Here is a 14,569-nt window from a genome sequence, read left to right on the forward strand (position 1 = left end):
ACAAAGACACACATTTATCATCTCTTATCAATGCTGTCTGCATCCGTCTTTCTCATAATAACCCCGCATATCTGCCCCAGCCTGCCTCTCTCCTCTCTCTCACCTCCTCCCGTGGGTTTTCCGGATGCCTCTGATAGGTCCATGTAATCTGGGCCTGTAGTGATTTTGGGATACATTCCAGGAAGGAGCTGCTTCCATCCACAGCGTACAGCCTCTTCTCCAGGACACGCTGCTTCTGATGGTCTGCAGGACATACATGCAAAACACTGTTATACTTGCATTGTCACTTATCAGCCATATATAGACAGTCTAGTTACTCATTAGAAATAACTTTAATTCATTTTGCTTCCGACTTTACTCTGTATATCAAGAGGCGACACAACATAGTACCAAACTGCTTATCATACAAAAATATTACCAAACAGTAAACAAAAATGTCCAAAAAAACCAAACACTGAAATATATGAACTGCATAGACTCAACAATGTGTAAAAAAGGGATGCACCGATATTAAAATTCTGTATAAAAAGTATTTTTATGTTATGGCAGGCAACTGATAAATAGGCAATATTAAAACTCTATACAAATATTTGAAACAATTTAAAATATAAAACAGTAAAAATTAAAATTTTTACTACATGTGAATTTAGACATTGCAACATATATACAGTGTGAAAATGGATATTCATTTTGAGATTTATTAAAGATTAAATTTAACATTTGCAGTACACAAGTTTCAAGACTGTAGTTTAGGCGGGATTTAATATAGTCTGGGTTGTATTTTTGTTTACTTTTAGGATGACGGGATATCATGCAACCTCTCTATGTTGGCATTTGGATTTAGGATTTTATATTTAATAGCATAAAATATGATTCAAAAGTTAGATTTTTAAAAAATGTTTTATTTTTTTAATAGCAAAGCTGAATTTTCAGCATCATTACTCCAGTCTTTAGTGTCACATGATCCTTCAGAAATCATTCTAATATGCTGATTTGGTGCTCAAAAACATTTATTATCAATGTTGAAAATAGTTATGCCTTTTTTAATATTTTTGTGGAAGCAGAGATTCATTTTTTTCAGGATTCCTTCATGAATAGAAATTTGAAAAGAACTGCATTTATTTGAAATAGAATTTTTTTTATAACAAAGTAAAAGTCTTCCTTGCTGAATGAAAATATTAATTTCTCTTCTTTTAATCTTACTAACCCCAAACATTTGAATGGTAGTGTATTTTATCTCTAATACTTGTGAGCAGACTTGTGACCCACCATTGCTTTAATTCACATTGTCAATGAATAACAGTAGTGAAAAGAGAGAAATGACTCCTCCTAGAGGCTGACAGAGGTACTACAGTATTACCTCCTGAGCAGAGAGCATTAGGATCCCCATTCCTCACATCCTGACGCCGGAACCTTCTACACATATGAATAGAAATACACAACATTAAAAAAAAACCTTAACAAAAAATACTTTATCAGATTTGACTGTCTCTAAATGTCCCTATTTTGCATTTTGAATCAGATTTTCTATGTGGCCTTGAAATTTTAGACTCCACTGTACAATGTGTTTGAATAGCCATTAATGGCAAGCATGCCTGAAGCTTTACCGTTTTGTGTTTGGCAGATAGCGTGTGCAGGTGTGTCCGTCCCAGGCGCAGTATGGATCTCGAGCCAGGCAGCACTCGGCACAGGCTTTACCGTACATACTGCAGCGGTGCAGAGGCACCTGGACAACACCTGTATCTGAGCCAATGTACAGCTGTTGCTGTAGAAGAGAGAGAGAGAGAGAGAGAGAGAGAAAATCATCAGATGATTTTCTAATATGCTGCTTTCATGTGTTTCTATATTACTGTTTAAAATAGCTGATACTTTATAAAAATAAAGACATATTCTCACCCGTTTAGAGGAAATCTGCATACTGATAATAGATGAAGAATCCTGCAATAAGAAGGCAGTACAAGAGTCTGTTAGTAACACTTTACAATAAGGTCCTGTTAGATAAATTTAGATAATGCATTAACTAACATTAACTAACAATAAGCAATACATTTTGTTACAGTATTTATTTATTCATCTTTGTTAATGTTAGATAATAAAAATTCAACTATTCACGTTAGCTCAGGTCCATTAAATAATATTAACAAAGACAACTTTGATTTGAATAATTAACTGAGATTAATAAATAAATACTTTAGAAGTATTTTTATTTGTTAGTTCATGTTAACTATGGTAGTTAACAAATGTTAACAAATAGAACATTTTTGTAGTGTTACCAGTTTTGATCCATTTTCTTTAAATATAAAGTGAATCATAATTGTTATTAACCCTAACCAGAAAAGAAAGCTTTATGCATTTTTAGAATAATGTTTTTTTGTTTAATTATTTATTATTTCCATATGAGGACATCAATAAATGGATGTTTTGACTGCTTTAGCTGACTTCCGGTCACAAAATTGTCTCCAAATTAAAAGTGTAATAAGTGATTTCTGAAAAACGCTGTCAAAAGTGGATCGGACTAATCACCACAACAAACTTATATCCAATCAGCAGTGTCCACTCATGATGGGGGAAGAGAGAGAGTGAACAATAGAGAGATTTGAAGAAAGACTGTAGAAAGAGATGGCTGAGAGACTTTACTAAAGAAATAAGGTCAGAGGAATATCACTGGATCACAGGGTTATGATCAGGCAAGAGCTTTAGGACCCGCGTTAATATTAGAAAAGCTTTCCAGCGCTGGAGAGACCTAAGCAAGAAGGCCCGAAAATGGACGCAGAGGTTGTGTTGTTTCTGCTCCATACATAACATGAGTAACATTGGTTTTTATTGGTGTGCTAACAACGATTAACAACAAATATATGCTCTTGTATATACTCTTGTGTACTGTATGTTCATTTTTTGACGTTGTCGTTGTTGTTGTTCACCATCTTCACCATCTCCACTCTGGTCAATGCGTGTTTGTGCATTTTGGGGGCGGAGCAATGAAGGGTGGGATGTGTTTGGGTTGATTTCAAATATCAACGGTGTTCAACAATGATTCTCAGAAATCGATTACTGCACCTTTAAACAAACACATTCCTTCTCTCACCTTAAAGACCTGAAGCTCCTCCAGCAGAAGCTCTGTGTTACTCCAGCTTCCCTTGGGCACAGAGATCACCTTCAGCACAGAGCCCACATCTGCACAGAAACACAGAGGGGCTTTAACCAGGGGCATAACCAGTAAAGACAGTTTAGTCTAGACTCTGGATGGTTTTGTCAATACTGAGTCAGTATTCTACCTGTGCCAATGAACATTACATCGTAGTGTCCATCAGCTGCATTGACGCGGTCTACGGTAATCTGAGTGAAGGTGTATGGTATTCCGGTACGCAGGAACAGTGGCCGACCCCCCAGTGGAGTGACTGGATTAAACATTAATGGATGATGCCTTGCAAACTGGATTACGTTATCAGGAAAACCTTTAGTTGACTCAAAACTGCCGAAGGTCTTACTGGGACACTGAGGAAGAGAGAGAGAGAGATATCTGTAGAATCCGGAAGCACAAGCCGTTCACATGATAACAGTCGACACAGGTCAGCAAGTCCAAACCTATAACCAGTTGTTGACAAATCTAAATCTACTTATACTTTCACATTCACACTACACTTTACAGTTCAAAGTTTGGGGTCAGTAAGATTTTTTTTTATTAATAGTTTTATTCAGCAAAGAACTTAAAATGATCAGATATGACAGCAAAGATTTACGTTGTTAAAAAAATCTATTTCAAATAAATGTTTTTTTTGGTTTTTTAACTTTCTATTCATCAAAGAATCATGAAAAACAAATGTCTCAAATGCATCACTGAAGATTGGAGTAATGGCTGCTGAAAATTCAGCTTTGCCATCACAGGAATACATTACTATTTCAAATAAATGTTTTCTATTTTATATATATTTTAAAATGTACTATTATTCCACAGTATACAGTTTTTACCATATTTTTAATTAAATAAATTCAGGCTTGGTGAGCATAAGAGACTTCTTTCACAACCATTAAAAAAAACGTACAACCCCATACTTTTGAACAATCGTGTATGATGTGAGGTGTAGGGAATCTGTTCTCACCATGCCTGGCCGTGGGTATGGCACTTTACCCTGGAATGGAACCCACTGATAATTGGGCCCTTCTTTATGGGCAAAAGGCCCTAAAAATGCCCGCCGAATGTCATTCATGGTATAGAGACACACTGCAGATCCTTGAAATACACTACTGTAAGACACAAACACAGACAGACTGTTAATATGTTACAGTACAAGGAGATAAAAATAGTCGCACAAATGCTAAATTCAGATATTTGGGTCTACTTTTTTCTCACTGAAATGCCCAATACTTAAATTCACCCTAAATGTTTCAATTTAAATGTTTCAAAATAGAATCATACAGCACATTTAAATACTTCCTATACAAATTGATTAATTACATCTTAAAGGCACAATTCACACAAAAAAAAAATGATTTTTTTTTTTTTTTTATATATCTTATTTTGTGTTCCACAATACAAAAAAGTCATACAGATTTGGAATGACATAAATGTTAGTAAACAATTGCAGAATTGAACTTCATGGGTGAGCTAACCCCTTAAACCACACCCTTAAATGAACTCTGACCTGGAGGTTGTAAAGACAGTGTAGATCAGAGGGTTCTTTCTATCACGGGTCTGCAGCAGAAACACATCCCCTACAGGTCCAGACAGAGGTCAGAAGGCAATGAAATGCAATTGTCAGTTATATCAGCATAATTTAACCCTAGTGTCTGTGTGTCTTTGTGAGCGTTCTTACTAAGTTCATCAAAATGCGTTTCAGTGCCATCATTGCCTGGTACAGAACACACAAGACGAGCCTTCAGAAATGTTGTCCACTTATTTACTAGACTGCGCTGTCCTCCCATATCATTCTGTTACCAAAAAAACACAAATTCATTTGAATCAAAATGATAAACAAACAGCAGCCAATGGCCATTAGGCTTAGTGATAAATGATTGGCTCCTAACCCTGCAAAGCTGGCCAATCCGGGAATATGTAACCTTCCCGAATCCCTGAGCTTCTACAGCAGTTTCTCTGAAGAAGAAGAAGACTTTATCATCATCAGGATTCTCGCTCTCGGGAACACCAAATGCCGCTATAAACTTGGGCTCTGAAACACACAGCATCATCATAGGGCTCATTGGTATTATACAAAAATAGAGATGCAAATAAACACACAGGTCAAAAACAAATAAGAGTACGCAAGATAAATAACAGGAAAAAGAAACTTCATCTCTTTTTTAAATGAGACTTTTTGGACTTTATGCTCTCAGAAATGAAAAACATGCTTATCACAGAGGATGTCTATTCAAGTCACTGTATTTGAATTGCATTTTTTATTTATTTTTAAATAAATCATACACAAGCGCACCATTGAGCCAACGAGAATCGTGCTGTTCCGTTCGTATGGAGGGTCTTTGTCCCATGCTGCGAAAGATTGTAAAGTCCCGCCCCATCAAATCAGTGGCAACGCCTGCATAAAGCTCATCACCTATATGAAGACGTAGATGTGGTTACTGATTGGTCATGATGTAACAGTATCTTTTAGATTGGAGATAGAAAGATGAACAGTGGCAGCTAACCAATCAGAACAGATGCTGACGTGTGGCGTGGGTCATACGGACTCCTTCCTTTTCCATCTTCTACCAGAGAGGGATCGATTCTAAACACATGATCCTACAGAGACAAAGCAAAATATAGCTGTGCATTTGGCCAAACTGGGGCCATATATCACACAAACTTATTCATATGCATCCAAACAAACACACACTTACCTCTAGCTTCTGTCCCACCTCCACATAAGCACAGGTAGGGTGGAAAGCCCCAGTCCCACAGGCGTACAGGTGAGTCCGATTATAGTGGTGAAGCACTTTTACATAGTTTACACAGTCCGTCTGCAACACATGCACGCACAAATCAGTTTTATGAAGGACATATTTTACATACTTTCACCAGTTCATCTGTGAGGCAGGGAGACTGCCACCATCTGGATTGACTATCAGTAGCACAGAGTCACATGCAGACACAAAAACATTTTCGGTTTATCTCTTAAGAGACCTCGTATGGGGCGGATCATAAATGAAACGTCATCCTTGACGACAGTCTGACATGAGCGCTGACCTTTGCCTGCTCACTGTGATCCCGGAACCCTCTGTAATCTCTCATGCTCTCTCTTTCACACATAAAAAGACACATTGACTGACATACATGGACACCTATAGTCTCTCTGTTTCTCTTTTCCTTTATGAATGTGCTCGCTGGAGCATGCCACATTTCCCAGAGTGCCTGGAATCACTACGACAACATAAGGGAGTGGGAACATCCGGATTCCAGGGTAGAGGGAGAGGATGCAGGGATGAAGCATGGAGCGAAAGAGAGGAATGCAAAAGAGAAGAGACGACATGAGACAAGATGGATGACATGAGACGCAAAAAGACGACATGGGACGAGGAGGAAATGAGAGGAGATAACAGAAGATTTGAGATGAGATGAGACAGTAAGAGACAGCAACAGACAATCAGAGATGAGACAGAGATGAGAGGACTAGAGAAGAGACAAAATGAAACAAGAACAGAAGACCAAAGGTGAGACCAGAGAAGATTTAAGTCAAGAAGATACAACTAGAGATAAGATGAGCAAAAACAACAAGAGAAAAGACTGGACAAGATAGCCAGAGAAGAAGAGAGACACGATGAGATGACATGAGACAAGAAGAGAAAATACTGTATGAGAAGAGAAGACCAAGGTTGAGATGACTAGAGAAGATTCAAAACAAGAGATGAGAAAAGACAAGAGTAGAGTAAACCAGACAGCAAGAGACTAGATGAGATGTCCAGAGATGAGTAGAAGCAAGACCAGATGAAAAAGAAGTAGATGAGAAGATAAGACTAGAGGTACTAGACAAGAGACGAGGAAGATGAGGAAATTAGAGGAGAAGGTTCAAGACAAGAAGAGACAATAACACAAAACAAGAGTTAACCAGAGAGAAGAAGATTTGAGAAGAAAATAGAAGATTTGAGACGAGATGAGACCAGAAGAGACAAGAAAAGACAGCCACTGACAATCAGAGACAAAACAACACTAGATAGCAATAGACTAGATGAGATGACTAGAGAAAAGACAAGGTGAAATGAGAAGATAAGACCAAAGGCGAAGTGAGAAGAGAATTTATGTCAAGAAGAGACAATTAGAGACAAAAAACAAGAAAACAGACTAGACAGTAAAAAAGGGACAAGACGAAAAAGAGGAGATAAAAAGACAAGATGAGACTAAACGAAAAGAGAAGACCAAAGATAAGACGACTAGAGAAGAAGATTCAAGAAAAGAGAAGACAACAAGGGTTAACCAGGGACAAAATGAACAGAGAAACCAGGAGAAGACAAGAGACAAGAAGAGCAGGAAGAGAGAGCAGAGATGATATAACCTTAAAGAGGAAGAGAAGAGATGGAAAGGGAAGACCAAACATGACTAGAGAACAACATTCAAGACAAGAAGAACCGAGAAAAGATAAGAGTCATCGAGAGGAGAGGAGAGGAGAGGAGAGGACTCTTCAGTTTCAGTAGCAGATGTTCCTGCTGTTTGGACTGTAATTATGCTTGACTCCATCTTCTCTCTCTGACTAACAGTGGGCTTTCACCAGCAGAATGAACTCTGAACTGAACATCTGTTTAAATGTGCTCAAGAAACGCATACACACACACACTGAACTTCAGATATTAGGCACTTCTCCTTTAAGTTCCAGAGGACAATGTGACACTGACCCATTGTCCCATGAAGGACTCAAAGCGTCAAAGAGCTAAACAAGTTATAAAATAACTTGATTAGATTGAGTGTATCTATAACAATCTATTTAATGCAGTATATTTATAATCTGCATTTCATTCATTATATTGTGTTTTACTCATCACAATGCATTCTGGGATGCTAGAATACGGAAAAAACAAGGTATCTTAGTAGGCATAATAATGCCAGATTAAAAGGTGTGTGTGTGCTATGTGTAACTTCTATACTACCTCTACAGAAAGAAGTGATTGACATGTGCCCTCCTGCCATGCTTAAACCCTGCACACAACTCACACATACACACACATACAGGGCTTGTGGAGAACAAAGGCCTCTCTTTGAGCTTAACGCACCCTGTGAAGAGTGTGTGTGTGTGCGTGCTCTGTACGGTGGGGGTGGCGGAATAGAATCATCGAAGACCAATTAAGTTGCTGACAAACTGTGTTTATACAGGAAGGGGTCTCTCCCTTTCTCTCTACCTCTAGTACACACACACTGGTGCTTCTGTTTCGAGAGCTTTACAGCCCTCAATAAGGTAAGGACGTGTTAGCATGTGTGTGTGTGTGTGTGTACGTACGTTCTGATGGGCTCTTTGAAGTGAGCCCACGAGACAAAGAAAAAAGACAGAAAAAAGAAAGAAAGGCTGAGAGAGAGAATGAGACAGACTGCAGAACAAAAGAAAAAGAGCTTTAAAATGAACAATGTCTCTCAGGAGGAATAAGCCGTATGTGTGTGTGAGTTTCCTGCTGAGACGCGTGCGGTGAACTTTCAACTTTGACCTTTTATTAGCCTGATCACTGGATCCCTGTGTGATTGTCCACATTTAGTCAGAGCACATCTAGCAACACATTTATAAATGTAGCATTGTGAGTTTGTGTTTGTGAGACATTGTTAAAATTACAGTGAATGTAATTATAAAAGGAATTAATTCAAAGATAAGTCATTATTCACAATAATCTTCCTCTCCTTCAAGTTGTTGGCTCAAGAACTGCCGTGGGATCAAGTCAGTTCACTGAGTTGAACTTGAGAATCAAAGTAGTATGATTCATGTTGATCCTGTTGATTCGATTCACAAAATAAGACCAAATGATTTGTTCACAAATTGGACTGATTTGGTTCTCCAGTTCAACTCACTGATTCAGTGATTCAATTGCAGTGTTTTTCAAGAGAAAAACTCATTTAAATTTCAGACTCATTATATAAAGCTGCTGTATGGCTTCAGAAATCTTGCAATATATGTAGAGCAGTATCATAAGTCATATGGACCACTTTTATGATACTTTTTTGTGGTGTTTCTTTGTCATCTTGGAGATGTGGTTACTGCGAACTGTGGTTATATGACAGAGACTAAAAGACAGGGAGTGAGAAAGAAGTAGGACAAAGAAAGTGAAGGACAGAGACCTGAGATTAAGGGAACTGAGTAAATTGAAAGCAATATTGAGTGAGAAATCAGAGTTCAGACTGAGACTGAACAAAAGAGAGATAGCATGAGAAAGTGAAAGGTCAGGGGGAGAGTCTTAGGGAAAATCTTAAGTCTTTTTTTCATGGAGGTCTGGTTCTGTCCCAGCCGTCCTGTACACACCTACATGTAATGAGGGTCAAATCACAGGTCAGCACACTGAACAAAGTCTGTGTGTGTGTGTGGCAGATCTCATTGTCAGGTGACCTCAGTCCCACCGTAGAATGAACCCCGACACACACACACACACATTTCACACAAGTTACACAACATTACACACCCTTTACAATAAAGAGAACATTTATTTTGAACACAGTGTCCAAAAACATCCCACACACATCCGCTCAACACACCAGATAAAACACACACAAACTACAACATACATGAACTATGACCTTTTGACAAACATGTTCAACATGTTACAACACATAAGTATCAAAGACATACTGACAAAACTGTAAAGAGCCATGGTAATAGAATTAGAAACATGACAATACTATTTTGTTTTTTTAATATGCATTGGAAAAAAATCACGCCTTTTGGAAATACTCAGTAGCTGTTTCCATTCAAAGCTGCGAATATAACTTGTGTGCAAAATGGGAATATCGCATAAAACATTTGCAAAAAAAGCAGCGCTTCCATCCAGTGAGTGGAAGAGAACAAAATAGTCACTTCCTTAGGAGAAAAATACAATAAATTATTTGCGTCTCAGAGCACGCAGATGAAACACAATAAACACATTTCAGTGGAAGATGCCTGCTGTTTGGGAACGCAGTCATGTAAAGTAATTATAACAAACCACTTTGATAACAGACTTTGCTCAGGCATTTCAGAATGACCAAAACAGCATTTCAGATGCTGTGCAAAAAGATCAGTCCGCTGGTAGTGCAGTTATGCTATCCCAACGCGCAAAGTCACATGATTTTTTTGATGCGCATCAAGGAATTTATTTCGTTAAATGTGTTTCCATCGTAGTTTATGTACATGTTTTCTTATTGACATTTTTTTTTATCTAACTCAAACAAGTGCACAAGTTTTTTATGTGCATTTTTAGAATTGATGCGCATCTTGGCGTTTCCATCCAGAAGTTTTTTATGCGATATCCCAAAATCTGCATAAAAATGACATAGCTTATGAAAGTTTGGGGTCGGCATGATGTTTTATTGTTTTGACAGAAGTTTCTTATGCTCACTAGTGTTGCATTTATTTGATCAATAATACAGTAAAATGTACAATTTACAATAACTCTTTTTTTTTTTTTTAAGAGTTTTAATATATTTTAAAATGTAATTTATTCCAATGATGGCAAAGTTGAATTTTCAACATTCATTACTCCAGTCTTGAGTGTCACATGCTCCGTCAGAAATCATTCTAACATGCTGATTTGTTGCTCAAGAAACATTTCTTATTATTATCAATGTTGAAAACAGTTGTGCTGCTTCATATAAATAAATTAATCAAAAACTAACTAAAAATAACATTATTACAATTATATAATGCTTATTAAGCAAATATTCATTCATATTATGAGAACATTCAATATGTCTTCTTTGTGGGCCCCTTGAAGTATGTTCATGGACCCCACAGACCCCTGATAGAAAACTTTGGCTCTATACTGATCTACGTCTGTAAATGATGGAGCCGTTTGGGAGAGCTGTTTGTGATAGCAGTGCTAATTGCCTTGTGTGTGTTTGTGTGTAAACAGCTCATAGGAGAGATGGTACCGATAAGTGTGTAAACCGGGTGTGTTAATGACCACAAGATCTGATTATTGCAGAGACTCACATTGATGTCTTTCCCGGCCCAGTTGCACTCTTCTCTCCAATCAACAGGTGCTGGCCAGTAGATCTGACAAAGAGAGAGAGAGAGTTCAGAGGTGAGGAAGAGTTTTGGCTAAAGGTTAGGATCTTTGCAGGGTTAGACGTGTTTAGTAGCTAGAGGGACATTCTCGCTGAACCCCATCAGAGACACAGTTAAAACACGTCCAGGGGCGATGCACAAATGCACATACATCCGGACATATCCTCCCTTAACCACACCTGTGTGTGCTTGTGTGAGTCCAGAGCTATAGCGCACAGTGACCGACAACTCTCACTCATCATTCCTTCCTTTTCCTTCCTAAAGAAATAAAAATCCATCATTCTGTCATCGGCATGTTTGGCCTGGACCACCTTAAATCATCTGGTGGGACTTTGAAGGCTGATTAACTTTACACACAATAAATGCTAAAGCTTCTTCACTGTTTTTCTAGCACAAACGCACACACAATCTAATCACATGTGGGCGGCACAAAATACAAGTGTAAACAGGCTATAAAACATCAAATCGTGTAATCGCTTTATTTATTAATATAAACAGGGCCAAGTTATGCCCCTGGACTACTTTATTAAAGTAAATGAATGACAGAGATAGAGAGAGCACGAGTGAAAAAAGCAGGCATCAGATTCACAAAACATTCCTAAGAATAAAAATATTCTTAACTATTTTCTTCTTAAGAATACAACTAAGGATATTTTGTTTTACAGAAAAGACAGTTTTAAAAAAGTAGAATTTTTGAATAAAAAAATATTTCTTAATCATTGTAAATAACCTCCAAATTTAGAATAAATCTCAAAAGGAAAGATGTTTAATTAATTCAGTTTGTTTCAAATATTAAGCTCAAACATGTTTGCTTGATATGCGAGAAGCCTAAATTCAATCTGTTCATCGCATAAAGTCTCTTCAGAAAATGTGGAAACCACTCAATTCATACGGATTAGTTTTACGATCTCTTTACAAACTTTCTGAAGCGTCAAAGTGGTAGTTGCGTAGCTGTCAATGGAGGGACAGAAATCGCTCAGATTTCATCAAAATATCTTAATTTGTGTTCCGAAGATGAACGAAAATCTTACGGGTTTGGAACAACATGAGGGTGAGTAATTAATGACAGAATTTTCATTTTTGGGTGAACTAACCCTTTAATTAGACAATGAGAGACAAACAGAAGGGAAGATGTTTCCTTTCACTCTTACATCATGGATGAAGAAATTGAAGAAGGAGATGGAAAGAAGGAGAGTAAGGAGTGTGCTCTACCTTCTGTTCCTGCTTGCTGATGTTGTCGAGGCTGAGAGATAAAAGAAAGTTACGAGCTCCAACAAACAGCCGCCCCCTCTCCTCGTCCAATAGGAGAGCTCCGAAACAACACGAACGCTCTAAGTCAAACCGCTTAACGCCGTTAAACTGCTGAAGATCTGGAGAACACACAAAGAAACTGACATTTAAATCCAAACACATGTATGCAGACATAAATATGTACACGAGATACGAGCCAGTTTCATCACCTTTATAAGACAGCTTCATCCGGGGTGAGGAAGATGAACTTCCGCTAGATGAAGCACCGACGCCGATCAGCCCAAGCAGGACCAGAGAGCTGCACATCATCAACATCATAGTCATCATCTTTTGAGAAGGACCAGAACTTCTTATCAGTTTTAAACAGCAGACAGCTGCCACACAGATGGTTGACTGGGATGCTGGTTGTCGTGGCAGCTGTTGTCGTAGCGGCTCTCAGTCGTCCTGCTTGTTGTGACAGTGATGCTGTGGATGTGGAGTTTCCTCTCTACACCGAAAGCTGGACACCAGAAAAAGAAAAAAAAAAAGAGTTTAAGATTTTTCATCTCCCTTTCATAGCCAGTATTCAGTACTTCTCGACCCCTTTTTCACCCGCTCCTACAATACACCGGTCCGATAATAGCCACAATATTTCAGATATGCAGACGCACACACTCACACATGCTTTATTTCAGTAGCAGATGGTCTAAAGCTACTGTCCTGCCTAAGATAAGGAGAGAGAATCATATTACTCTCATATTACACACACACATACACATACATACGCTCACTCGCACAAACTGGATGTCGAAGCATTCAGTCTTGTTGAGCCTTTCATTTGGTTTTTTTATGGTTCTGGTCCAGGTTCACTGAACGCACAAACTGAAAGCCAAGATCCACTCGGTCAGAACACAATCCAACTCTCATTTCACCAACAACATCTAACTGCTGCCGTGTGTGTGTGTGCTTGCTTATTGCACTAGGTCATATTCAGCATGTGGAGGGTAAAGAAATGATAAATTAGAGGAGAGAACAGGAGAGGAGCTGTCTGACTCTATACTGTATCATTTTGAAACATATCATTCAGACTTACATTCAGATAAACTGCTAAGATACTCAAGCTAAAACAGGAACCTCTTAGTCAAAACAGTCAGATAATTGAACACACTTTGACGTATTTACATGCTTCTTGGGTTTAATGTTCTCACTTTATCTCATAATTTGGGTTTAAGACTGTGTATGTATGTGTGTGTGTGTGTGTGTGAGTTTAGTATGTCAGACACTTTAAGAGGAATCCGTATGGTCATTTTATACTGTTTTTGTCTATTCGGCCTACCAACCTGTCCTCCCTTTTGTCTAATAAATGTTAAAATAATCCAGGGAGCATCTTTCAAATTCTTTCTCCATCTCTTTCTGATGTTCAGGTGCTAGTAAAAGAGATTATTGCTGTATTTAAGGACATACAGTTGTGGTCATAAGATTACAACCTTTGCATAATCTGCAACATGTTAAACATATTTAAATAAGAGCAATCATAAAAATTGCATTTTGTTTTTCTTTAATACTGCCCTATGTAAGCTATTTCACATAACAGATGTCTATATAAAGTCCAGATAACAATATACAGTATTAAGTGTACATTAACTCTTAATTGTTTCATTTGTATAAATTATTACTTTGTCTGGTGGACCATAAGTAAACACATGTAATGTAAAATGGCTTATTCAGGGCAGTACTAAAAAAAATTAAAGGGATAGTTCACTCAAAAATAAAAAATAATCCCATGATTTACTCACCCTCAAACCATCCTAGGTCTATATGTCTATCTTCTTCAGGCGAACACAATCGAAGATATATTTAAAAAATATCCTGGCTCTACCGAGATTTATAATGGTAGTGAACGGGGGGCCTGTTTTGAAGCCCCCAAAAAATGCATCCATCCATCATAAATATAATCCATAAGGCTCCAGGGGGTTAATAAAGGCCTTCTGAAGCAAAGCGATGGGTTTTTGTCAGAAAAATATCCATATTTAAAACTACAGTATAACAACTAACTTCCGCCAGACTTGTGCCAAACGAGTAACCCCTGAAGCGATGTATGACGCATGTATGACGCAGTAGGAGTATCGTAAGCTTAGACACATCTCGCAGTTTAAACAAATAGGGCTGTGCAACAGACT

The 14,569-nt window shown here is 37.9% G+C and overlaps 1 protein-coding gene across 4 annotated transcripts in view; it reads right to left on the minus strand.

The window, feature by feature from the left end:
• The window catches only part of sema3b (sema domain, immunoglobulin domain (Ig), short basic domain, secreted, (semaphorin) 3B), a 74,781-nt gene that overhangs the window by 3,008 nt on the left and 57,204 nt on the right, over nucleotides 1–14,569 (minus strand). For 3 of the 4 annotated variants that reach the window (XM_051903761.1, XM_051903763.1, XM_051903762.1), the window contains 16 exons: nucleotides 12,620–12,909; nucleotides 12,372–12,529; nucleotides 11,085–11,147; nucleotides 5,833–5,952; nucleotides 5,641–5,734; nucleotides 5,430–5,549; nucleotides 5,026–5,168; nucleotides 4,815–4,929; nucleotides 4,644–4,713; nucleotides 4,101–4,245; nucleotides 3,276–3,495; nucleotides 3,086–3,174; nucleotides 1,897–1,938; nucleotides 1,608–1,765; nucleotides 1,361–1,416; nucleotides 104–243 (listed from right to left, as the gene is read on the minus strand). In XM_051903761.1, the coding sequence (XP_051759721.1) occupies nucleotides 104–243; nucleotides 1,361–1,416; nucleotides 1,608–1,765; nucleotides 1,897–1,938; nucleotides 3,086–3,174; nucleotides 3,276–3,495; nucleotides 4,101–4,245; nucleotides 4,644–4,713; nucleotides 4,815–4,929; nucleotides 5,026–5,168; nucleotides 5,430–5,549; nucleotides 5,641–5,734; nucleotides 5,833–5,952; nucleotides 11,085–11,147; nucleotides 12,372–12,529; nucleotides 12,620–12,737 (1,851 nt within the window). In that variant the 5' untranslated portion in view covers nucleotides 12,738–12,909. Of the gene's footprint in view, nucleotides 1–12; nucleotides 244–1,360; nucleotides 1,417–1,607; nucleotides 1,766–1,896; nucleotides 1,939–3,085; nucleotides 3,175–3,275; nucleotides 3,496–4,100; nucleotides 4,246–4,643; nucleotides 4,714–4,814; nucleotides 4,930–5,025; nucleotides 5,169–5,429; nucleotides 5,550–5,640; nucleotides 5,735–5,832; nucleotides 5,953–11,084; nucleotides 11,148–12,371; nucleotides 12,530–12,619; nucleotides 12,910–14,569 lie in introns of all 4 variants that reach the window. The other variant, XM_051903764.1, reaches the window with a different exon arrangement.

Source organism: Ctenopharyngodon idella, chromosome 8, assembly GCF_019924925.1.
Source record: "Ctenopharyngodon idella isolate HZGC_01 chromosome 8, HZGC01, whole genome shotgun sequence".
In the NCBI taxonomy this organism is placed as follows: Eukaryota; Metazoa; Chordata; class Actinopteri; order Cypriniformes; family Xenocyprididae; genus Ctenopharyngodon; species Ctenopharyngodon idella.